The sequence below is a fragment of the Pipistrellus hanaki genome, assembly GCF_964339955.1.
Source record: "Pipistrellus hanaki genome assembly, chromosome: 2".
NCBI classification, from domain to species: domain Eukaryota; kingdom Metazoa; phylum Chordata; class Mammalia; order Chiroptera; family Vespertilionidae; genus Pipistrellus; species Pipistrellus hanaki.
In genome coordinates, this window is record NC_140504.1 from 52,068,353 (window position 1) to 52,095,449 (window position 27,097).

The 27,097-nt window shown below is 37.7% G+C and overlaps 1 protein-coding gene across 2 annotated transcripts in view; it reads left to right on the forward strand.

The window, feature by feature from the left end:
• CCDC14 (coiled-coil domain containing 14) overlaps positions 1-24,864 on the forward strand; it is a 52,594-nt gene extending 27,730 nt beyond the window's left edge. Inside the window, exons 10-14 of one of the 2 annotated variants that reach the window (XR_014793877.1) lie at positions 4,952-5,034; positions 12,282-12,500; positions 12,576-12,708; positions 21,094-22,703; positions 23,494-24,864. Coding sequence is in view for 1 of the 2 variants with exons in the window: in XM_084871549.1 (XP_084727675.1) it covers positions 4,952-5,034; positions 12,282-12,500; positions 12,576-12,708; positions 21,094-22,000 (1,342 nt within the window). In the remaining variant the exon portion in view is untranslated. Of the gene's footprint in view, positions 1-4,951; positions 5,035-12,281; positions 12,501-12,575; positions 12,709-21,093; positions 23,160-23,493 lie in introns of those variants that run through there. The other variant, XM_084871549.1, reaches the window with a different exon arrangement.
• The last annotated feature ends 2,233 nt before the right edge of the window (positions 24,865-27,097 follow it).

Here is a 27,097-nt window from a genome sequence, read left to right on the forward strand (position 1 = left end):
CCAGAGGTCCTTCCTGACCAAGCTAGGGCCAGAGGTACCTGTGGGTAGCCCGAGGGAAGCTAGCCCAAGTCCTGGGTGCCTGAGGCAAGCCAGTCCTGGTCCCTGGGTGCCTGCCGGCAGTGGAAGAGAGGGGCCCGGGTCCCAGGTGCCGGGAAAAGCCGGTGCTGGCAGGCAGGGGAAGGAAGTCCTGCTCCTGCTCAGATGTTTGTGCATCGGGCCTCTGGTATTCCTTAAGAACCTAAGCAGTATAAATACTGTTTGTTGTTGTTTGGGTTTTGTTTTTCTTCTCCCCCAAATAATCTTTCTGCTTCAGTTCCTACTAAATTAATAGTGTCTCCTAATACTCTTAGCTTGCTTTTCTTCTCAAACCCTTTTAAAAATAATTAATTTATTTTTATTGTAATAAAGTATATGATATAATATTTCTTTTTAACCATTTGTAAATATACATTTCAGTTGTATTAAATATACTCATAATGCTGTCTTTTCATAACACTATTTATATCCAAAGCTTTTTCGTCTCCATTATAAACTCTGTACCTAATAAACAGTAATTCCCCTTCTCCCCCAGTAACCTTCTATGAATTTAAGAAACTGGATTTTTCTCTTTGGTTGCTGTTTTTCCAGTGCTGAGAATTGTGCCAAACACCCACTCAAATAAATACTTGTTAAATGACTGAACACATGGGAAATAGGCTTGAAGAAATAAGATAAAACAAAGTAAAAAAATAATAATCCAAAAATTATTATAAAGAAGAGGATGCATATGGAAGAGAAGCAAAAGAATACAAAATTAGCATAATTAGTGTGAACAGAACAAATGTATTAGACAATATTAAAATATACAGTAGGATTTAATTTAAAAATTTTAAATTAAATTAAAAAATAATAAAATAAAATATACAGTAGGTCCTCAGGTTACGTTGGAGATCTGTTCCTACATTGTGAGGTAACTCAATTTTTGCTGTAAGTTGGAACCCACCTACATAAGCACCTATGTCACTCACATGGAGCACATACACAGCAGTAATGAAGTGAAACAGTAAAAAAAAAAATTAAAGATAACAATTCCTGACCTTGTGGTAAATAAACAATAAAAAACACAAAGCACATATGTACATCAAAATGATGGGACTTTTTAAAAATAAATATTGTAAATGGGAGATGGTGATATAATCATAAAATGACATATGTCAAGTCCAACGTCACCCAAGGACTGTCTGTATGGTATCTTTAGAAATTAAAGATACCATATGATCTAGTCATTTCCTCCTAGGTTTTTACTCAGAATTGAAAGAATATGTACTTGTTTTGAATGTTCATAGAAAACAATTTAAATGTAGATACCATACAATAGAATACTACTCAGCAATAAAAAGAAAGGAACTATTGGTGCATGCAACAGCATGGATGAATCAATATTATGCTGAGTGGAAATAGCCAAGCTAACAGTACATAGTGTATGATTCCATAAATTATATACTGTGTATATGTGTAATATAAAATTCCAGAAAATGCAAACTGATCTGTAAATCAGTGATTATCTGGGTAGGAAGTGATATGAAATGGGGCATGTGGACATTTTAGGTGAGAAATACCTTAATTTTGGTGATGGCTTCACCATATCATAGAGTAAAACTCATCAAAGTATACGCCTTAAATATGTGTAGTTTTATTTATCTCAATAAAGCTATATTTAAAAAGAATGAATGAAATGCCCTGACTGGTGTGGCTCAGGATTAGAGCATCTTCTTGTGTACTGAAAAGTTGCAGATTCAATTCCAGATCAGGGCACATATCTAGATTGCAAGTTTGATCCCTAATTGGGGCACATATAGAAGAAAATTAATGTTTCTCTTTCACATCAATGGTTCTCTCTTCCCTCTCTAAAATCAATAAGCATATTTTCAGGTGAGGATTAAAAAAAGAATGAATGAACTAAAAATGAAACATTTGCCTAAATGTCAACAGTTCTTTTGCTTTGTTAAGTATACATATACATATACATATATACATATACATATACATATACATATATATTTTATTGATTTTACACAGAGAGGAACTGAGAGGGATAGAGAGAGAAACGTCGATGAGAAACGTCGACCAGCTGCCTCTTGCACACCCCCCACTGGGGATGTGCTCTCAACCAAGGTACGTGCCCTTGACCGGAATCGAACCTGGGACCCTTCAGTCCCCAGGCAGACGCTCTATCTACTGAGCCAAACCAGTTTCAGCCATAAATATATATTTTTAAAAGCATGCATAATTACACTTTTCTAAAGGAGTCTTTTGTTATTTTTTTATCATATAATTTTATCATATAATTTAAAAAAATACAACAATCATGTTTTAAAAGGCTGACCTTGAAAGCTTATAATCAGAAGAAGAAGAGCAATGGTACAGTTAGGTTGGAGGGAATTTTTTTTAATTATGAGAGCCATTTATTATGCACCTCAGCTCAGGCACATGAGCCAATAAAGAGGGAGAAGCTGCAGACGAGAAGATAAATGGAATAGAGTAAGAGCAGAATCCTGTGGGCTTAGGAAGAGATGGGTTCCAGGGAGTTGATGAGACTAGAAAAAAAGTTAGAATTAGTACACATATGGGTAATCTTGTACACCCTGGGACAGAGGGATAGCAGATTTTGTCCCCAAACCATGTTATTTTTTAGTGAAAATGAGAAAATACCCTGTTGAAAGGAAGTAGGAATGTGAGGTTTGTAATGAATGATAAGTTTAAATTGACTATGTTGGCGAAAGAAGAATCTGACCAGGGACATATAAAAAGATTGTCAAGCAAAGCTTCTATTACCTATTTGGTGTGTAAGAGGACCTTAGCCCCTGCTGTTTATCTGGAATATACCAAAAGAATTGATCCATTTGGAGTTATGGATGACCAGTTTGCTGCCTTTTCTACATCTGCTCTCTGTTGCCAAAGAGAAACTTCAGAAAAGCAGTATTGTTTTTTTTTAAATGGAGTTATATTATGCTGCTGTCTGTTATTTTTCACTTCATAATGTATCTTGGAGATCTATTCATGCTAGTAAATATAAGTGTCTTTTAAAAAAAATATGTGGGTGAGGATTAGTATGAATATACAATAATTTTTGTACCATTTTCAGTTATTTCCAACTTCTCAGTATTAAATACTGCTGTTGTGAACATCCTTATATGTATTTATAAGATTGTAGAAGTTTTGCACATGTACAGCTATTTCTGACACTAGTTTACTTAGAATTGTTTTGTTGAAGATTATGAAACCGTTTACATTTTGTTGCCAAAATGGTTATTATACCACCAATTGAGATAATTCATTTCCCTATACCATGTTTTCCTCACCAACAAATAATGTTATTTCCTTTTGTTTTGACCAATCTTGTGACCATAAAATATCTCCTGGTTGTGTTTTTTTTTTTTTTTTTTTTTTACTATGTTTTTATTTATTTTAGAGAGAAGAAGGGAGAGGGAATGAAACATTGATCGATTGTCTCCTGCACGCACCCTGACCTGGGATCGTACCCGCAATCTAGCTTTGAGCCCTGACCAAGAATTGAACTGGCCATGTTTTGGTGCATGGGACAACACTCAAACCAATAGAGCCACACCAGCCAGGGCCCTAGCTTCTGTTTTAAACCTGCATTTCTTCATATTAGTGAGGCTGAGCATTTTTCACTATGAAATAGACCTGTGTGAATTACCCATTCTTATCCTTGATCACTTTTTTAAGCTTTCTTACTGATTTGCAGGAGCTTGTTAAATGTATGGACCTCTTGTTTGTGATATATGTGGAAGGTATTTTTCACTTCATAATGTATCTTGGAGATCTTTCCATGGCTGGTTTGCAGGCTTGATCCCCAGTACCCCTACTGTGCAGAAGGCAGCCAAGCAATTATCTATTATCATTGCTGTTTCTATCTCTCTCTCCCTCTCCTTTCCTCTCTGAAATCAATATATATATATATATATATATATATATATATATATATATATATATATATATATACATATATATATATATATATATATATATACATATATATATATTTTTTTTAAGTTTCTAATTTTGACATAGTTAAATCTTTTATTCTTTCCCTTTATGGTTGCTAGATTTTGAGTCTTGTTAGGAATGCCTTCCTCACTTCAAAATGTTATAGCTTTCTTTCTAAAACTTGTATAGTTGGTTTTGTTTGTTGTATATTTTATGTTTCGTTCTTTAATCTGTTTGGAATTAACACAAATACATGATGTGATTCATTGACAAAAATAAATAATCCAGAATACTTTCAGGTAAGTAATTCTGGAAAGATACTACAGATAACCTTTAATGTTAACTTCTTATAAGCAAAACACTTGTAGTTCCCTCCATATGTTCATATTTGTGAAGCAGTTGTACATAGTGTGATGTTCATTTGTAGGGCAAAGTTGCTGCTTATTAGCATTCTCTTTATTTAAACAGGCCATTAATTTCTCCATCCAACAAAGAAATTATTAAAAGCACAGATAAGTTTCCCAATTTTTTCAGTATGTGGCAAACTAACCAGATATCTGATAGCAGTCAAACCTGTAGGTATTCTAGTACATAGTTTGACAGATATGTTATAAACTAGATCATTGCTGTAGTAGTGAAAATGCAGAGAAGATAGAAGAAGAAGAAATAGGAAATAAAAGAGGGAAAACAAGGAAATAATTAAAAATAAAAGAATTTAAGAAGTAAAGAGGTAAAAATCAGAAGTTAACCTTTTAATCTCAGGCCTCCAAATAATGGTAATAGTGTGGTTTTGTTGGGTTTTTTTTTGGTGTGCTTTTTTCTTTTGGGGATGATAGGGACTTCTGCTCTCTTTGGGTACCACTGTTTGTGTTACCGTTTTTAATAGGCTGTCAAGTGTACACTGTTAAATGAGCGTGAGGTTCTTGCATTTATATTCATATTTTTTCATTATTTCCTTTAGGCAATTGAGAATTTTGAACCAGCAACTTAGAGAACAAGGAAAAAGTAAAAAGACATATGGTTCTCAGGAATGCAACCTTGAATGTAGGTAAAAGAACTTTAAGAACTGCCCTTGCCGGTGTTGCTTAGTGGTTATAGAGTTGGCCTATATACCAAAGAGTTGTAGGTTAGATTCCCAGTCAAGGGCATGTACCTGGGTTGCAGGTTCATGCTGAGAGGCAACCAGTCAATGGGTCTTTCTCACATCTTTGTTTCTCTCTGTGTCCCTCCCTCCCTTCCACTCTTCTGAAAAAGCAATGGAAAAATATCCTCTGGTGAAGATTAAAAACAACAACAAAAGGAACTTTAAGAACTCAAGGTAAATTCCTTGTGGCTCTGGAAATATTGATAAAAATTGAGCTTTCTTAATTTTTTTGTTGTAAGTAGACTTACTCTTTTTTAATCCTCACCCAAGTATATGTTTTTTGTATGTGCTTATTTAAATATGTTTTTATTGATTTCAGAGAGAAGGGAGAAGGAGAGAGAGAAACATCAGTGATGAGAGAGAATCCTCCTGATTCATAGGTCAATGCTCACTGAGCCACACCGGCCAGGCAAGGATACATTTTTACTGATTTTTGTTGTTGTTGTTGTTGTTGTTGTTGTTGTTGACAGTATCACAGATGTCTCCCAACTTCTCCCTTTTTGCTTCCCTCCACCCAACCTCCACTCCATCCCAAGCCTTCCCCACACTAATGTTTGTGTCCATGGGTTATGCATTCATGCATATATGTTCTTTGAATAATCTTTTTTCGACCCTCCACTTCCCTCACCATTGAAATCTGTCATTCTGTTCCATGTATCCATGTCTCTGAACCTACCGTATTTTTTGGACCATAAGACGCACTTTTCCCCCCCCAGAAGTGGGGGGAAAAAGTCCCTGCGTCTTATGGTCCAAATATAGCCTACACATATACTGTAAAAAAAAAGTTTTTTTACTTGCCCGGCTCTGTGTGGTCTCTGTGTGCTTGCCCGGCTCTAAAATGGTTCTAAATGCTGCTGTTTACTTTACAGGGTTGATTACATGTGTTTATGACTGTGATGTTGGGTTTTAATGCACATAAAATATTTTAGGACACTATTTGTTTCAGAATCTTTTTTTCTTCATTTCCCTTCTCTAAAAACTGGTGCGTCTTATGGTCCGAAAAATACGGTATTTAGTTTGTCAGGTTTTATTGTTGTTTATTCCACACATAAGTGAGATTATGTGATATTTGTATTTCTCTAACTGCTTAGCATAAAAGTCTCCAGCTCCATCAAGCTATCTCAAAGGATAAGAGGTGTGTGTGTGTGTGTGTGTGTGTGTGTGTGTGTGTGTGTGTTGATTTCAGAGAGAGGAAGGGAGACAGAGAGAGGAATAGAAAAATCAATGAGAAAGAATCATTTATCGGCCAACTCCTGCATGATCCCCACTGGGGATTGAGCATATAACCTGGGCATGTGCCTTGAACAGGAATGGAATGGGGTCGATGTTCAGCTGCTGAGCTGCACTGTGGGCAGAGCTCCCCTGCCCTTCCCCCCACCCCCCCCCCCCCACCCCGCAGCTGTATAGTCTTCTATTGTGTAAATGTACCACAGCTTTTTTATCCATTCATTTACTGATGGGCACTTGGGCTGTTTTCAGATCTTAGCTATTGTAAATAAACCCTGCTATGAACATAGGGGTGCATATATTCTTTTTGATTTGTGTTTTGGGGTTCTTGGGATACATTTTCAGAAGTAGGATTGCTGGGTCATACGGCAGTTCCATTTTTAATTTTTTGAGTGGCTGTGCCAGTTTGCATTCCTACTAGTAGTGTACTAGAGTTCCCTTTTCTCCACATTCTTACCAGAACCTGTTTTTTTTAATGATGGTAGCCATTCTGGCAGATATGTGGTGATACCTCATTGTAGTTTTAATTTGCATGTCTCTGATGACTAGTGAAATTGAGCATTATTTCTTGTCTGTTAGCTATCTGGATGTCCTCTTTGGAGAAGAGTCTATTCAGGTCCTTTTCCCGTTTTTTAATTAGGTTGTTTGTCTTTCTGGTGTTGAGTTATATGAGTTCTTTGTATATTTTGGAAATCAATTCCTTATCAGATATATCACTGGCGAATATGTTCTCCCATATAATGGGTTTATTTTTTATTTTGTTGATGTTTCTTCTGCTGTGCAGAAGATTTTTACTTTAATATAGTTCCATTTGTTTAGTTTTTTCTTTATTTCCCTTGCCTTAAGAGATGTATTGGTGAGAATACTACTATGTAAGATGTATAAGATTTTACTGCCTATATTTTCTTCTAGGACTTTTATGGCTTTGTCAAAAAGACTTATGTTTAAGTCTTTTATCCATTTTAAGTTTATTCTTTTGTATGGTGTAAGTTGGTAGGGTAGTTTCATTTTTTTTACATGTACCTGTTCAATTTTTCCAACAGCATTTATTGAAGAGGCTATCTTTACTCCATTGTATGCTATTATTACCTCTTTTCTCAAATATTAATTAAGCAGATTGCCATGGGTCAATTTCTGGGGTCTCTGTCCTATTCTGTTTGTCTATATGACTGTTCTTTTGCCAGTACCAGACTGTTTTGATTACAATGAGTTTGTAGCATAGTTTGATATACGATATTGTGATCCCTCCTATCTTGTTTTTCTTTTTCAAGATTGCTGAGGCTATTCAAGGTCTTTTTTTGGTTCCATATAAACTTTTGGAATATTTGTTTTAGATCTGTGAAATGTGCCTTTTTTAAAAAACTATTTTTTTTATTTCCCTGCAGAGAGGAAGGGGGAGAGAGGAACATTAATGATAAGAGAGAATCATTGACCTCTTGCATACCCTACACTGGGGATCGAGCCCTCAACCCAGGCATGTGCCCTGACCGGAATTGAACTGTGACCTTCTGGTTTATACTTCAATGCTCATCCACTGAGCTACAGAGGCCAGATGCCATTGGTGTTTTTATAGGGACTGCATTGAATCTATAGATTGCTTTGGGTAATATGGACATTTTAATGATGTTAATTCTTCCAATCCGTGAACATAGTGTATGCTGCCACTTGTTTATATCTTCCTCTATTTCCTTTTTTATTTTTATTTTTTTATTTCCTTTTTTAATGTTGTATAATTTTCTGAGTATAGTTCTTTTACCTCCTTATTTCAGTTTATTTCTTTTGTTGTAATGACAAATGGAATTTTTTCCCCCTACTATATTTTTATTGATTTCAGAGAGGAAGGAAGAGGGAGAGAGAGATAGAAACATCAATGATGAGAATCATTGATCAGCTGCCTTCTGCACAAACCCTATTGAGGATCAAACCTGCAACCCAGGCATGTATGTGCCCTTGACTGAAATTGAACCCAGGCCCCTTCAGTTCGCAGGCTGACACTATCCACTGAGCAATCCAGCTAGAGTGGGATTGGTTTTTCAGTTCTCTTCCTGAGAATTCATTGTCTCCATATATAAAAGCCTAAGTGACCAAATGACCAAACTAGTCTACCAGTCCCTATGACATGCACTGACCACAAGGGGGCAGTGCACTCAATGCAGGAGCTATCCCCTGATGATCAGGGCAGTTCCCCAGCCCCTCTCATGGCCCCTCAGCTAAGCCGGCCAACAAACCTCCCATACCCCTTACCCCTACCAGCCAATCTCCCACAGCTCCTTTCCTTGGCTGACCAACCTCCTGCAAACCTTCCCTATGGCTGGCCGGGCAACTTCCCCCAGGCCAACCTCCCGCAGTCCCATTCTGCCCTGATCGCCAGCCAGACTAAGGGGACCCCACCCATGTACAAATTTGTGCATCAGGCTTCTAGTTAGTGTGCAAAAATGCCATTGATTTCCCGGTGTAAATTTTGCATCTTGCTACTTGCAAAATTTATAAAAACCTAGCTGTTTTTCAGTGAAATCTTTAGGGTGTTCTATGTACAATATCATGTCATCTGTGAATAGTGAACAATTGTATTTCCTCCTTTCCAATTTGGATGCCTTTTATTTCTTCTTTTCGGATCACTGTGGCTAGGACTTCTAGTACTATCCTATAGAATAAAAGGTAATATGCAAATTGACCCCAATGGCGGGAATGACTGGGAACAACAGGTCGCTATGATGCTCACTGACCACCAGGGGCAGAAGCTCAGTGCTGGAGCTGCCCCCTGGTGGTCAGTGTGCTTCCACAGGGGGAGTGCAACTCAGCCAAAAGCTGGCTCATGGCTGGCCAGTGCAGTGGCAGTGGCGGGAGCCTCTCCCTCCTTTGCGGCAGTGCTAAGGGTGTCCGAATGGCTTAGGCTCACTCTTGACGGGCTCCCAGGCTGCCAGAAAGATGTATGACTGCCAGCTTAGGCCCAATCCCCCAAGGAGTCCCGGAATGCGAGAGGCACAGGCTGGGGTGAGGGCACCCCACTCCGAGTGCATGAATTTTCATGGACTGGGCCTCTAATGTTGAATAAGAGTGGTGAAAGCAGACATCCATGTCTTGTTTCTGAACTTAAGGGAACACTTTTAGTTTTGCCCATTAAGTATGATATTGGCTGTAGATTTGTCATATATGACCTTTATTAAGTTGAGATATGATTGACTATTCCTTCTTTGCTTAGAGCTTTTATCAAATAGGGATGCTTGATATTGTCAAATGCTTTTCCTGCATCTATTGATATGATTCTATGCTTTTTATCCTTCATTTTGTTTATGGGATATGTCATATTTATTGATTTTTTTAATATTAAACCATCCTTGCATTCATGGAATAAGTCCCACTTGGTCATCGTGTATGATCTTTTTAATGTATTGCTAGATCCAATTTGATAATATTTTGTTGAGGATTTTTGCATCTATGTTCATCAGGGATATTAGCCTGTAATCTTTTTTGTAGTGTCTTTCTCTGGTTTTGGAATTAGGATAATGCTGGCCTCATAAAAAGAGCTTATAAATGCTTCTTCCTCTTGGATATTTTGGAATAGTTTGAGGAGGATAGGTATTAGTTCTTCTAACAGAATACACACCTTATAAATGTGTTCAACTTCACCAGTGTAATTTTGGAAAAGATCATTTGAATCCTACTCTAAATAAATGATAGGTTTAGGAAGGATGGAAGGGGGAATGTGAGTATATATAGTAAGTGGTTTCCATTCTCAGTAGCTTATCTCTTTTTATTCTCTATGCATTTACTTGTTTCCTTGAGAGCATTTTATGCTATTTATATTACCTGCTTGTTACCAGGTCCCTGAGAGCATGGACCTTGTCTCTTATTCACCACTGCACACCCAGATTCTATTACAGTGCCTCAAACAAAATAAGCCTTCACTTAAGGCTGCATTTTTTTTTTTAAGTAAGTAGTGTCATATATTTTTATAGCCATTAAAAGGAATGTGATAGCCTGGCCTGTTTGGCTCAGTGGTTGAGCGTGGACATATCAACTAGGAAGTCACGATTGGATTCCAGGTCAGGGCACATGCCCAGGCTATGTGCTCAATCCCCAGTAGGGGCTGTGCAAGGAGGTAGCCAGTCAATGAATCTCCCTCATCATTGATGTTTCTCTCTCTCTCTCCCTCTCCTTTTCTCTCTGAAATCAATAAAAAGATATTTTAAAAGGAATGTGATAGCTCTATGAAAATATATAAAATCTTATGGGGGGGGAGCAAGATTAGAAACTATTGCTGTATTATAATGTGATTCATTGTGTTTAAATATAGATTGTCCCAAAAATAATATATACAATACTTTGTATGATTATAAAGTTAGTGTTTAGTAACATACAGTTAATTTTCAAAGTTTAAAAGAATGTACAGAAATGAATAAGTTTGCAAACATCAAGAATCATTTCTTTCAGTATTGTGCACTCTCAATTCAGCAGCTGTTGCTGTTTTGTACCATAAACTTTATCTTTTATGTATCCCCATTAAAAAGTCTAGTGGATAAATTTTTTTTTGTTCAAAACTTAGTTTGGCTTCGCCCATTATTTCAAATCAGCTAACCCTGAAAAGAAGTGGAAATTAAGTGAGTTACCAGCTGCTAAAGTGTGTATACATTTTTTTGGGATACAGGGTGTTCCCCCCCCCCCCAAAAGGCAGTGTTTGTACTTCAATGCATTTCAAATTTCCAGTAGCATTTTAGGATGAATTTCCTTTGCTCAAAGCTTATTCTGGCTGAGAAGAAACATCAATTGATTTATAAGCTGTTGAAGTGTGTATATATGTTTTTGGAACATGCTGTATTTATTTTATGAAAAAGCATTTTCTAGAAAGATACCGAAGTTAATAGTGATTGCCTCTTTCAGGGAATAAAGGAAGGGGGGCGGGAGGGAGACTTTTCACTGAGAATCATGATTATCATTGGTAATATAAGGTGTGTGAATTTTTTTTAAAATTGTGTATTAATCTTTCATTAAGAAAGCTAATAAAGCCGAAACCGGTTTGGCTCAGTGGATAGAGCGTCGGCCTGCGGACTGAAAGGTCCCAGGTTCGATTCCAGTCAAGGGCATGTACCTTGGCTGCAGGCTCATCCCCAGTAAGGGGTGTGCAAGAGACAGCTGATCGATGACTCTCATCGATGTTTCTAACTCTCTATCTCTCTCTCTTCCTCTCTGTAAAAAATCAATAAAATATATATTTTTTTTAAAAGAAAGAAAGAAAACTAATTAAAAGGCCCACCCGGAGTGCTCAGTTGGTTGAGCATTGTCCCAGGCACTGAAAGGTTGCTGGTTCAATTCCTGGTCAGGGCACATCCTGGGTTGCAGGTTTGATCCCCAATTGGGGAGCATATGGAAGGCAGCTGGTCGATATTTCTCACTCAATCAGTGTCTCTCTCTCTCTCCCTTTCTCTCTCTAAGCATGTCCTTGAGTAAGTGTTTTAAAAAAAAATGTTTTAATGCCCAAAATAACTATTTGAAAGGAAAGGCATGACTTCTGCCAAACAACTTAAAAACAACAAAATAATTTAGTATTAACACAGAACTGCTCAAGTGTGCAATTTTTAAGTAAAACCAATATATTCTAAGCCTTTTCTTTTTTAAATGTAACTCTTTTCCAGGTTTATACTTTTTATGTTTAAAATTTTTTTTTTTATTGATTTCAGAGAGGAAGGGAGAGAGAGAGATAGAAATGTCAACGATGAAAGAGAATCATTGATCAGTTGCCTCCTGCGCCCCCTACTATGGATAGAGCCCCCAACCCTGGCATGTGCCCTGATGGGAAATCAAACTGTGACCACTTGGTTCAGAGGTCAATGCTCAACGACTGAATCAATCCACACCCACCAGGCCAAGTTTGTGCTTTTTAAATTGGGGAAACAATTATTTGATCTGTTTTGTCTTACAGTGTTTTCCCTTCAATCATTGAATAAGTCACTTCAAAATCAATTACAGGAATCACTAAAGAGCCAGGAATTACTACAGAGTAAAAATGAAGAGCTTTTAAAAGTGATTGAAAATCAGAAAGATGAGAACAAAAGATTTGCTGGTATATTTAAAGAAAAAGATGAAACTATACTTGAAAATAAACAGCAATTTGACATTGAGACAACCAGAATAAAAATTGGTATGTATTTGAGCTGTAGTTATGGTCACATTTTAATAAAGGAATAAGGAAACTGAAACTTATTTGTTGTTTTAGAATTAGAGGAAGCCTTGGCCGATGTGAAAAGCTGCCGGTTTAAGTTAGAGGCTGTTGAAAAGGAAAAGCAGATATTGGGAATCACATTACGTCAGCGTGACGCCGAGGTGACTCGACTGAGAGACTTAACCAGGTAATATTGAAACGTGAATAACTTACTCCTTTTAATAGATATATCTATGAACTTTAAAATAATTTTAGACCTGTTCTCTTTCCCTTATTTTGTTAATTTTTTTTGCTAACTTCTAATGTTTACTTTTCTGTTTCAAATCAATTAGTTTAGAATTTGAAACCTGGCAAATGTTTTTTTAAACCACCTGATTCCAGTAAAAGGGCTCTGATGAGGAGCTAAAGACTTATTTAGCAAAATGGTCAGGAGCATTCTGACTCTAAAGCTAGAGAGACCTGAGTGGAACCCTCGCTATATGTCTTAGCTCTATGACTTTGAGCAAGTTGTAAAGTGGGGACATGAGTAGGGTTGATGGGAGGACAAAGAAATAACTGAGGAGAAGCAGTTAGCACAGTATCCTTCCTGCCATATGATGATGGGTAAGTCATTAGCCTCTTTGAGTCCCATTCATCAGTAAAATGAAAGTTGGCACCTACCCTTAAGATTCCTATGTACCTGAACAAGTCTTTACTCAATAAAATCACCTCAATTTTATATAATATACTAGAGACATGGCGCACGAAATTTGTGCCTGGGTATAGTCCCTAGGCCTGGCCTGAGATCAGGGCCATCTTCCCAGCTGCCCACAGTCGGCCCTGCCCCCACTGCTACACACCCCCAGGTCCCCATTTGTCATCAGGTGATCGGTGCCTGACAGCTGGGGGAAGAGACCGAGAGGTCAGCTGTTCCTACCAGCTCACCAGGCCTGCCCCTGCAGCAGGTGGCCATCAGGTGATTTGAGCTTGCCAGCTGGGGAAAGGGACCAAGAGGTGGCCAGTACGCCTCTTTGTGACTGGTCCAGCAGTCATTCTGGTCATTCTGCTGTTAGAGTCAATTTGCATATTAACCTTTTATTATGTAGGATAGAGGCCTGGTGCATAGGTGGGGGCCCCGATTAGGGTGGGGCCAGCCTAGGCGAGGGGCCACAGGTGGTTTGCAGGCCAGCGAGGCTCCCAATCAGGGTAGAGGGTCCCCAGTGGGAAGTGGGGTCAGCCTGGGCAAGGGGTCAGAGGACCCCCCGATAGGAGTGGGGGTTCCCACTGGGGGCTGGGCCAGCCTGGGCAAAGGGCTGCAGGGGAATTTTAGGCTGGCCATGCAACCATCGGGGTGGGGGTCCCTACTGGTGGGTGGGCTGGCCTGGGCAAGGGGCCAAGGGTGGTTTGCAGGCTGGCCATGCCCCTGTCTTTTTCATGAAGGACGTTTGGAAGACATCTAGTCTAATTAACGTATTACCCTTTAATTAGTATAGATACTTAGAAAGTTTAATTTTCTCTTTCAACATTTAGCTTTGGATTGGATTTTCAACTACTTTTTAAAATCCCAGAAGAGAAGTCCATTATTTTATACCTGAATATCCTTAGATCTGAACATCTCTTTGAATGATCCTAGAAGTTCATAATTTCAAATATAAAACAATCCTGAATATAAAACAATCTCCTTTGTATTTCAAATGAAGGAACATTTTTATTATAAACTTTTAAGAAATTAGATGAAATAGTAATTACACATATATATAATTTAACTTATAAATTAATAAGTTAAATATTATATATAATATTTAACTTATTAATTTAGTTTTGTAAACATTTGAAATGACTTTTATAAGCTATGTTAGCATAGAAATACTGCCTTTTGTCCACATTTATATTTCAAAGAATAACTTCGATTCAAACTTTATTTAACAAAGGGAAAAGCAAAAGATATTTCTTGTATCCATGTAGTATTATAATTAATCAGGTTTTCATCAGTGTTTCTAAAATGTTGGCCTATACCGCTCTTGTTCAAAATAATTGAGAAATTTTATCTTCTTATGAAAGTCTGTATAAGGTTTCCAAAGAAGTAACATCTCTTCGAAGGATTCTTTTGGGGTGAAAAATCTGTTATAATCAAGTATTTATGGTATAAAGAAGCCAATCACAAAGGCCATTGTATCCTATGATTCCATTTATATGAAATGTGTAGAATAGACAAACTCATGGAAATAGTAGTCAAATGATTGGTCAGGGCTAAGGAAAGAGGGGAAGAGTAGAGAGTGACTGCTAGTGGGTATAGAATTCCTATTTAAGGTGATAAAAATGTTCTGAAATTCAAAAGAGGTGATGGTTGTTCAACTCTATAAAATACTGAAAACCACTAAGTTGTTTACTTTTAGAAGACAGAACAGCAACTGAGCATGGTCAAGGTTGATGAGTGGTTGCTTAGGTGTCACTGGGAGCGTCTCTGCCACTCTAAGGCGCTTGATCCTTAGCCACAAGTAAAACATGAAGAAGATTTGGTTCCTGGAGAGTGTTCTTTTCTCACAATTTCTTTAAAATTTTCATTTACTGATTGATTTTAGAGAGGAAGGGGGAGAAAGAGAGAGAAATAGAGAGAAAGAAAAACATGGATTTGTTGTTCCACTTATTTATGCATTCATTGGTTGATTCTTGTATGTGTCCTCACTGGGGATTGAACCCACAACCTTGACATATTGGGATGATGCTCCAGCCAACTGAGCTACCCAGCCAGGGCCTAACAATTTTTTCTTTATACCACAAAATCCAGATCATTTATGGGAATGAAATCAGAAGTTATTATCTTTTATTTATAAAGTACTTTGATTTCTTTTTAAGTTCTCTCTCCCCCATATTTATTGTTTTCTTTGTCCTCAACTCTGGAAGGAAGATTTTAATATCTGCAGTTTTATAGATGGGAGAACTAGTATCATGCAAGTTAAATATCAATAGAAACTTAATGACAGAGCTGAGACTATCATTTCTTGATACCTAGCCATGTTTTATATACACACACACACACACACACACACACACACACACACCCGTATTTTTCGGACCATAAGACGCACCGGACCATAAGACGCACCAGTTTTTAGAGAAGGGAAATGAAGAAAAAAAGATTCTGAAACAAATAGTGTCCTAAAATATTTTATGTGCATTAAAACCCAACATCACAGTCATAAATACATGTAATCAACCCTGTAAAGTAAACAGCAGCATTTAGAACCATTTTAGAGCTGGGCAAGCACACAGAGACCACACAGAGCCGGGCAAGTAAAAAAACTTTTTTTTTTACAGTATATGTGTAGGCTATATTTGGACCATAAGACGCAGGGACTTTTTCCCCCCACTTCTGTATATATATATATATATACACACACACACACACACACACACACACTTCAGAGAAGAAGGAAGAGGGAGAGGGAGATAGAAACATCAATGATGAGAGAGAATCATTGATCAGCTGCCTCCTTCATGCCCCCTACTGGGGATTGAGCCTGTAACCTGGTCACATGCCCTTGACCAGAATTGAACTCGGGACCCTTCAGTCTGTAGGCCAACGCTCTATCTACTGAGCCAAACCAACTAGAGCTGTCTTTATTTTATTTTTAATAATCCTCACTCAAGGATATGCCTTTATTGACATGCCTTTATATGCCCCGACCAGGGATGTATATGTGCCCTGACCTGGAATCAATCCTATAACCTTTTGGTACAGGGGACGAAGCTCCAACCAACTGAATCACCTGGTCAGGGCAAATTAAACCGCCATGTTTTCTTTCACTCTTGCATATGTCATGGCGTTAGATAAAATAGTTTATTCCTTATAACAATTCCATGCTAATGTAGTCTAAGTAAACCTTAGCATTTTTTAATCTGAGAGATAGATGGATGGATTCATTGCTAATTCATTTATTCAACAAACATTAATTATATATTTTGTTTCAAATCTATATGTGTGAAAAACACACAAAAACCTTTAATCACTTTAGTTGCTAAACATTCATATTATCAAGCAAATGTTTATTCCAGTGCTTTGTAAAGAGATAACGTAATTTTTTAAAGGATAAAGTGGACTAAAAGCTCTTTAACATACGTGGAGTAAGTGATAGTATAATTATTCTAGAAATTAGCATAAATGGAACCCCAAAGAAATGAAGGGACTTACCTGACTTTCTCAGCTAGTTGGTGCCTAAGTTTGTACCTTAGCCAAGATTTTGGATTCCCTCTTCAGCCTTGCTTACTGCTTTGAAAAGAACAGCTAGTTTCTCTTGAAGAGAAAATGACTCATTATTGAGAGATTTTTCTACCTTTGTCCCTATGTATTCTTTAAAAATAACACAGTCTGCCTTTTCTGGTGTTCATTAGGAATGAAAAAGGATTCACTTACAAATGGAGTCTTCTCTTAACATTTACCCTAACACAGAAGCATAGGAACTGAGAAAGCTCATTTTTATATCGTGTATTATCTGCTATTAGGAAAGGCTGTCTAAACTATTGCACAGTTGTTTTGTACTCCTTTTCCTAAGACTCTCAAAAATTTTCCTGCCAGTTTTTTCCACTGTTTTCAAGGACTTTTTATTTTTATGCTGGAATGGATCCTGCCTGCCAGCTCATCTATTAGATTAACTTTAAATGATCATAGAATCATTTGTGAGCTGGCTTAGCATAATGTCTTATAAAGATTAGTACTACTCATACATTTTCTGAAGATTGACTAACACCTTCAAAATGCAAGTACGTATTACTCATTGATGCCAATGTATTTTGTCCTTTAAATTAAAAATCAAAACAATTTTAAAATCTGTCTTGGAGCTTACTTGTAACTAAATTTACCATGTTGGTTATGTGTAATATGTTTGGTGACACCCTATGCAATTCAATTAATTAGGAACATCTCCAGTACTATACTAGGCTCCTGTGACTACTTTGTACTTCGACATTAAAAAGTAAACTAACAACATCTAGCAGTACAAATCTTCTCATTCATCTACCTTGTTTCTTGTTTCTGCAATAATACACTTCAGTCAGATAGATGATGTCTTTTTATGTGTGTTTTTAAGAATCTCTCAGAAAAGAGATTTCACAAAATTTCTGAAGGCCTTTCTTAGACTATTAGGGAGGGATAATGAAACTAGAAGATACACATATAAGTTCTAAACAAATATCCCCCTAAACCATCTCTCTCTTCTTTCTCCAACCTTAAATACATTAAAGGTTTTGAAATACATTTATATCATTTTTTTAAAATATATTTTTTACTGATTTCAGAGAGGAAGGAAGAGGGATAGAGAGATAGAAACATCAATGATGACAAAGAATCATTGATTGGCTGCCTTCTGCATGCCCCTCACTGGGGGGGCCAAACTCGAAACTGGGCATGTGCCCTGACCGGGAATTGAATTCATGACCACCTGCTTCATAGGTCAACGCTCAACCACTAAGCCAGGCTGGCTGGGCCATTTTTATCAATTTTTTAGATTTTTTCTATAACACATATAAAACCAATAAAATGTTGGGGACTATTAATATATTTTCAGTAATAGTAAATATTCTAATAGCTTCTTGGGGTCAGACGCAACCAGAGAGGAGTGAGCCCAATTCATCACGGGGCCGCACGACTCCACCTTCGCCTGTGGGTTATGTTGTTGCTGGGGCACTGTTGGCCCCAAATCTGGTTTACCACACACTTCTGTTTGCGCTCCACACCCTGTACGACAGCAACTTTGCAAAGTGCCCTCTCACACTCTGGGACCTCTCGGGGATATCAGAGAGCCGGTTTCGGCCAGTCTCTGCAGGCCAGGCCAAGGGACCCCACCGGCTGGAGGGATCCCACTCACTCGGAAAACGCCTTTTGAGCCATGGTGCCACCCAAGGTGCAGCCCTCCAGGGAAGGACTGCGGGAGGTTGGCTCCAGGGCATGTCTGGCCCATCTTGCCCAGTCCCATCCCACCAGCCACCTTCTAATTAATTTCCTTTTAATGTGTATGAATCTGTGCACCTGGTCACTAGTATTTTTATAACTAGTTAAGAAAGATCCTTGCATGTGTTGTGAAATGTGCCAGTTGTGTTTTTTTATTGTTTGTTTGTTTGTTTTTATTAATCCTTACCCAAAGATATTTTTTCATTGATTTTTAGAGAGAATGGAAGGGCGGGGGAGAGACACAGAGAGAAACATGGATGTGAGAGAGACACATTAATTGGTTGCTTCCCACAGGTGCTCCCACAAGTGCTGGGGATCTAGCATGCAAACAAGGTATGTGCCCTTGAGAATCGAACCTGGGGCCTTTTAGTCTGCAGGCTGATGCTCTAGCCACTGAGCCAAACCGGCTAGGACTGTCCCAGTTTTCTAAGTTAAATATCACTGGTTTAGCTGTATTTCATGTAATACAAACACAAATATTTTCTCCTTGTAGCTATTTTAGGTGCCTTAAAATTCCAATTTCTTTAATTACCGAGATTTTTCTTTTAATTTCAGAGACAGTAATGTGTCACATTTTGTTTATACATCAGAAACTTAATGGTTGACATTAATTTCCATAGACTAAGACAATGTCATTGTCTCTTCTTTTTTTTCTTGATCACTATTTTGTCCACAGCAAAGATAAAATTTTTATTTAAGTCTGGGAAGAAACCTCATCATAACTATGTATTCCTTTTCCAAAAATAAATAGAAATTTCAGTATATAGTTCTGATTGAATTAATTAGGGGGTTATTATTCATTTTAGCATTCCTTTAAAGATATGTTCCTATAGCATTTTTTTTTCTTTTAATAATAGCTTATTAGATTCTTGGAAGTGATGTGAGAAAAATAGCAGGAGCCATTGCCATCTGAAAAGCAATCAGAACTCAAAATAGAGCCTGACAGTGTAAGCCAAGTTGGAAAAATAAATTTTTTTCTTTTGTAGGGAAAAAAAATCATTCATTCTGTATTCAGAGATATAATCACTGCTGTTTAATATAGAGATTTCCTTTCAGTGTTTTATTTAGATGTGTGTGACTGTTTATAAAAATAGTATTATATGCATATTACTTATGGCCTGCTTTTTAATTTAACCTCATATAATGAACATTTCCCCATCAATATTCATTCTTTACAATATTAATGCAAATGGTTATGATGCAGTTATACGATAATTTACTGTATTTGAAGATAAAGATGTTCAATCCCTCTGTTTTTTTAATTATAAATTATATCTTTGTAAATACATCTTTGGGTGCAGCCTCTTTTATATAGTTATATCAATAGGACAAATTCCTAGAAGTGCAAATTGGTGAGTCAAAAGTGTGGGATATATAGATCTTCTGATTAATTGCTAGTGTGTTCTCCAGAAGAGTTATACCAGTGTACACTCATGGTACCTGCTGCTCCAGGCTTCTCTAACAATGGTGCTTTTATTTTACTATGTTAATTTGGTAATCCAAAAAAAGCACATTTAGAAAATTTTAATTTTTCTGATTAAAAATTGAACTCTTAAAACATGCTTATTGGCTGGTTGCAAGCTTTTAAAATTACCTATTGATGTCCTTTGTATCTTTTTAAAATTGGTGTGTTTCTTTTCAATATGGACAAATGTGGTTGAATTCAAATAGACTAAGGCTTAGTACAAAATGGCTTTAATAGGACTAATAAAAGTTGCCATACATGAACACCTATTATATTTAGCCCGAAACTGTGCTAAACACATTATCCTTACATTTTATTATTTTATCTTATTTAATGTTCATCGTAATTCTGTAGTAGGCATTTTTATTTTGCAGTTGAGGTACGTGAGCTTCAGAAAGGTTAGGTAGTGCTAGGATTTGATTCCATATCTGTCTGACTTCAAACCCTGTGTGGTTTTCCTTAAATCACACTTGTCCTGGTACTTAGCTGTTGTTTATACTGATTTGTGCTAGATAATTTTCCTTTTTTACAAGTATTGCTCCAGTGTCCTTTAAATATATATTTGAAATTGAGAGAAATAACTTTATTACTAATAGGATCAACTGCCAAATAACAGTATAGTTACTATTTTGCAATGTTTCTCAAGAATAAAGCATCTCTTGCCGAGACTGGTTTGGCTCAATGGATAGAGCGTCGGCTTGGGGACTGAAGGGACCCGGGTTCGATTCTGGTCAAGGGCATGTACCTTGGTTGCGGGCATATCCCCAGTAGGGGGTGTGCAAGAGGCAGCTGATCGATGACTCTCCCTCATCAATGTTTCTAGCTTTCTCTCTCTCTCCCTTCCTCTCTGTACAAAATCAATAAAATATATTTAAAAAAAAAAAAAAAAAGAATAAAGCATCTCCATACCTTAAGAGAAAAAAATGCTGTCTTTATTTTTGGATATAATAATATTAAATTTGATACACTCCAGAATCTTTTGTAATTTGTTATTTTAATTAACTCTTTGGAAAGGAGCATATTCTATGATTTTGTGGGGCTTTATTTGTTTGTTTTGTTTTTCTCCATATTAAGAACCAGGCCACTTGCCTCAAATACTTTCTTTTAAACATTATATATATATATATAAAATGTAAGAAATGGGTAAAACATTAATTAATGTACTAAATTCTTCTTAACAGAACTTTACAGAGCAATATGGCAAAGCTTCTCTCAGATCTTAGTATGGACGCTGCTCGCTGCAAGTCTGGGACTAATCTTACCAAGTCACTTCTGAACATTTATGACAAACAACCTCAGCATGACCCAATCCCTGCTCAGACTTCCATAATGAGCTACTTAAATAAGTTACAAACAGATCACACTTTCATACCTTCAGAGCCACTTTCTGCAGTTCCCAATGAGGAACACATAGAGCCAGGTAGGCCCTTTGAAAACGTCCTGCCTTCCAGAAGCCCTCAACACAGTCACACCTGGAAAGGGGAGAAAGGATCGGCCCCTGGAATCATTTCCAGCCTTCCAAAACAGGATTCTGACGAGGAGAGCGAAATTCCGACCCTAATAGAAGGTGAGTGTAATCTGGATAATACAATTTATATTCCCTTGGCTAGAAGTTCTTCTAGAAGGAAATCACCACCGTCTGCGAGATCATCCCCCCAGCCTCCGATCAGTGTGGCTCCACAACAGCCGCTCAGCCACGGTGGGTCTGTCTCAGAGAAAGAAAGCAAACCGTGCGCACCGGGCGTCTGTCCTTCCAAAAGGGAGGCAGACAGCGCCCCTGAGAAGCTTTCCAGAGCAGCTGAAACGGAGGACCAGCAGCTCCTCCGGAAAATAAAGGAAGCCATCGGCAAGATCCCCGCTGCCCCCGCGGCGCTGCGGGAGCGGGCTGCGTGCCGCGTTCAAGTGAAGAGCTGCGCGGTCTCCGATGGCAGCTTTTTCAACTCTGACTTGACGTCGGACTGGAGCTTCTCTTCTTTGTCAACATTCACCTCTCATGACGAACAAGACTTCCGAAACGGCCTCGCAGCCCTGGACGCCAACATTGCTAGACTCCAGGAGTCCTTAAGGTCTGGCCTTCTAGAGAAATGAACTCGGAAGAAAACAGATTGAATATCAATGTAACGTGGTTACGTTGAATGTATATTTTAAATTTCTTTATAGAGAAATGATGTTTTATATTAATTATGTGGGGAAAATAAATTGAATAATACATTTATTATTGGAATATATTGATACTGTAGGGCTTATAAAAACAAGTCATCTTAAATTGTCAACTGCTAAGAGAAGAAAGGGAGCTGTAGATAATTAGAGAAATAGTATAAATAATATTTTATTTTAGTACTTAGCAATTAGAGTTCTCTTATTACCCTGCTGGGCAAAGGTTTGCAGGTTGGAAGGATTCTCTAAAGAATAATTGGAAGGGAATCTCTGGGTTCAACTTACTATATTCAAACTAGAGTTTCTCTTTTAGGAGTACTTTTTTTTTTTAAGGCATTGTGGTTTTTATATGTGATGCTCTTCACTAGAGGCTAGTGTTTTTAGTGAGCTATATAAACATTTAAGACAAAGTATTCCACTTCTTAAAAAACATTAAGTGGTCCAATAAGATATAGGTGAGCATATGGGTTTTTTAAGTTTTAGCACTTTTTTTTTATCCTGATTACATGTTTAAGATCTTTAAAAAATAAAGTCAGACTGATCGATGCTAACAAGTACGTTTCAGCTTGGGCAAACTGTTTTTTAATAAATGGTATTTATTTACTTTTTGTCCTTATTATATTTGAACATGATGGTGTTTGTAAATCTGGCACTGGTTGTAACTGCCTTTCTGGACCAATTATCTTCAGTACTTGACCTGATGTGAACTAGGTTGGACTCTGCTTCTCTATACTAACACCCCTAACTACTCAGTATCTCTTCCCTCCATGTAAGCAGCACTTTTTTTTTTTTCTCTTAGAAGATGGATGTTTTGCATCACTAATACTCCATACAGGTCACCTGCGTGGTCTCATGTGTTTAGTACTTAAATAGGCTTTAGCATTACAGAGCATTCTGGTCCCAGAAACTCTTTCTGCTGGTTTTTAAGTGTTGGTGCTACAACTTCTGAAGTACCCAGATATAGTCTGATTTTATAGATAGAAATTTATTAAGTCTAAAAATATTAGATGAATTCTAGGCTATTTTCACAGAATTGTCTGTTAATACTTTTAATTTTTCTTCCAGTATTTATAAATAAATATGTTAGTATATTTGGAGGTAAGAAGTCACATAAGTTCTTTGAGTTCAGAAGTATCGTTCAGAAATACAAAATAATAAAGCAAGGAAGAAAATTGTCATCTGTCTACTCCAAAATATTCAGCTGTTATTCATATGCAGAAGTAATGTCTTAAGATTATTATATGATAATACAAAAAGGTCATTCTATTTAGGCCATAATATAGGATGTGAGAAAATTTTTAAATGCTTATGAGTTAATTTAATTAGGGAGTTAATAAGAGCAAATGAGATTGGAAAATCTTCAAGAGACTTTGATATAAGATGAGGGACTATTTATTTGATACACACAGCATAGAATCATGAAGCATTCAGTTAAATTTCAGGGTGGAATTTGATCCTAATAAAATGGAGGGAGATAGTGGGTTTCATATAAGTTTAAAGAAAGGAGCTACAAAGTGGTAGGGAGAAATCTAGAAGGGAATAAATTTCATTTGGATCATTAAGAATGTATAGGATTTTAATAATTCTGTGAGTCTCCTCAAAATATCAACTCCTGTACAAAGGCAATATCACAAAATCTAGGGGTTGATTGAATAGTATATTAAGAGGATGGTGGGTACATCAACCTGACTAAAATAGAAGAGTTGAACTCAAACTCTAGAATGTCTTAAGCTCCAGGCTGAGGAATAAGCATTAAACATGAAGTCATTGGGGTTTGGGTAACTTGATGGTAATGCTTTTTTTTAAATGGAGGATCACCAAATGAAACTGGGTGTTCCTAAAGTTGCATAGAGTGATGGTAAATAAGAAGGATTAGGGCAATAAAAGTGAAAAGGAGAGAGAAATTGAATTTTTTTTTTCAGTAGGCTTGATAATTTACTAGAAAGGGAAATCAAAGGTGACTCCGACATTCTCAATTTGTTCACTTTGAGTCACCCTGAGCAACATCTAAAATGAAAAATCAAGTTTTTGATTAAGTTCCAAGTTAAAAAGTTACAAGTTTAGCCAAAACCAGTTTGGCTCAATGGATAGAGCATTGGCCTGCGGATTCCGTTGAAGGGCATATACCTTGGTTGTGGGCACATCCCCAGTAGGGATGTGCATCCCCAGTAGGGATGTGCAAAAGGCAGCTGATCGATGATTCCGTCTCATCTTTGTTTCTAACTCTCTATCCCTTTCTCTTCCTCTCTGTAAAAAATCAATAAAATATATATTTTTTTTTTAAAAATTACAAGTTTAGTCTTGATAACAGTTCTATAGCAGTAAAAGGAGGGTGAGATAAAAAGGAGAGGAAGATTTCCCATTCTCAGTAGTCCTCTTTAGATCTTCACATCAGGAGTCCGTATAACTATCTCATCATAGAAGGGTCATTCTGATTCCAAATCTCAGAAGCTTTAGTGGAGTGTCCCCTAACCTCTGCCAGAGTGAATTCAGTATCTCCTGATAGATCGTGAGTGTAGAATGGAAAAGAACTTCCAGCATTTTGTCATTATTCTGCTGCCTTTGGATCCGTAGAAACTTAACAATGGATATAGTATTTGTGAATACCACTGAAGATGAAAGAATCTGAACCGGTTTGACCAAGTGTAGAGGTGCTAGGGGCAGGGCTAAAGAAACCAACGAAATTACGTGATACACATTCTTCCTTTATTCCTACCACTCTTGGAGTTAGCAACTTTTCCAGCAGTCCTTACTTTTCACGAAGGATGGCATTTATGTCAAGTGCTTTAAAAAATTTTAAAGGCCCGTTTAAACTACATAGAAAGTAGAGCAGAATTGCAAGGCTATTCAATAGGTAGGGCATACAGCCAAGTCACATCTTACCGAAGTATGAATGAAATGAAAGCTCTAATATGTACCAGGTCCTAGTCTAAACTCAGAATACAACAAAGAACAAGACATATTCTCTGCCCTCAAGGAGCTGACATTACAGTGGGACACAAGAAAAGGAACATATAAGAAGAAAAACAGTATAAAGGAACAAAGAATGACAGAATGGACAAGTTTTTATTATCAGAGTGTAAGAGGCTCTTCCTCAAAAATTATGTTCAGGGGCCTAGAATTTAAGCATACTACTAGATAAACTGGATATGATTTACCAGCTAATAATCATTTTTCAAATCTGTTAACTCTAACTTTTCTTCTGCTCAAAATTGCTTAAACAGATGAGTTCTATAACTATATTATACCTCAAGGTTTTAGTATAACACTTGTAGAGAACAGGGTACTATTTTATTTAAAGCATTTTATTTTAAGTAGGACCTCCCAGAGATTTATTAGAAACTAGGGGCCCAGTGCACGAATTCGTGCACCTTGAAAGGAACTGTGGGCTGTGAGGCTGTGGTGGGCACAGAGGCAGGTCTTGGCCCATCCTCCACGCCCCTGCCTGGCCTCTCCTGCTGCGGCTCCCCAGTCCCTTGTCCCCCTGTCTGCCTGCAGCCCCGCTCCCACTGCTCCCACATGCTGATGGCATCGCCCCACTGATGGTCCCGCTGATGGCAATTGGGGCCAGTGCCAACAGCGGGTGCCAGCAATGGCTGCTGCCCCAATCACCCCATGTTCCACGCACACCCCCTGGTGGTCAACGCACGTCAAAGAAACCGGTTCAGTCTATTTGCATGTTAGGGAGATAAATATATATATAAAGTAAGTTTTTGGTACTTCTGAAGGGCTGAGCTTATAAGCTGTGTTTTTGAAAGGACTTTAGAAGTTGTGTATCTCACTATGCCCTTCCTACCCCTATATGCTTCTTAAGGGCAGGGACCAGGATTTAGTCAACTTTAATACCCCCTGTGACATTTGGTGTCTCTCGTAATAGGCAGTTAATAACTATTGTTGGTCTTAATTAAATCCCTGACACACTCATCTAGGCTTCACTTGATTTTCTCTTGGTGCTGGTAAGTTCATGCAGCATCTCTTGAGAGCTTGTTTGGAGGTTCCAGCAGGGTAGCACAGCTACACAAACATCCTTGACTGCAGACGGATCCTCTCCTCTGGGGGATGGTCATCCTCTTCGACCACATGTAGCTTCAGGAGGGACACCCATGGACACTTGTGAGGGAGGAGGGAAACACCTGCCTAGCCAGCCAGATCAGCGAATCAACCCTGGTGATCAATGGGATGACAGACGCTGCAGCCAGATTACCCTCACATCCCAACAGCTTCTTTATAGCTTTGTTACACACACCTAACCTCATTGCATTAGCCTTCCTGTAACTCATTCTTTATTCCTATAATTTACTTGTGAAAAAAATTCACTTTTGCTTAGCAAACACTTGTACGCTATTGCTTGTCCTGAGGAGAAGTGGCAGATTGTTAAATATTTAGGATGGGAGATGGGGCAAAACCATTTTTTAACTGTCACCAGTGCAAGGATAATCTATCCTGCCGCCTACCTCACCGATTTGTAGGAGGGATAAATGTAGGCAAAGCACTTTGAAAACTGGGGGTCACTGAACAGTTTGACTTTGTGACAACATTTAAAAAGCCCTCAGCATCCTACTTGCCCTCGTTTGATGTCCTCCAGTTGTCAATGTCTTAAAATTTAAATCCAGCAATAAACTCCTGATGTGATGTGATCAAGCACAGTACAGTTAGGTTATCATTTCCTGTAATTTTATATTTTAAAATGGACAAAGATTGAGTTGGCTATCTTCAGCCATCATATATTACTGCAAATCATATTCAGGCTTCTAGTTAGCTTCCAGATAGAAATATTCACATTGCCGCCGAAACTGGTTTGGCTCAGTGGTAGAGCATTGGTCTGCGGACTGAAAGGTCCCAGGTTCAATTCCGGTCAGGGGCATGTACGTTGGTTGCGGGCACATCCCCGGTAGGGGGTGTGCAAGAGGCAGCTGGTCGGTGTTTCTCTCTCATCGACGTTTCTAGCTCTCTATCTCTCTCCCTTCCTCTCTGTAAAAAATCAATTAAAATATATATATATATATATTATATATATATATATATTAT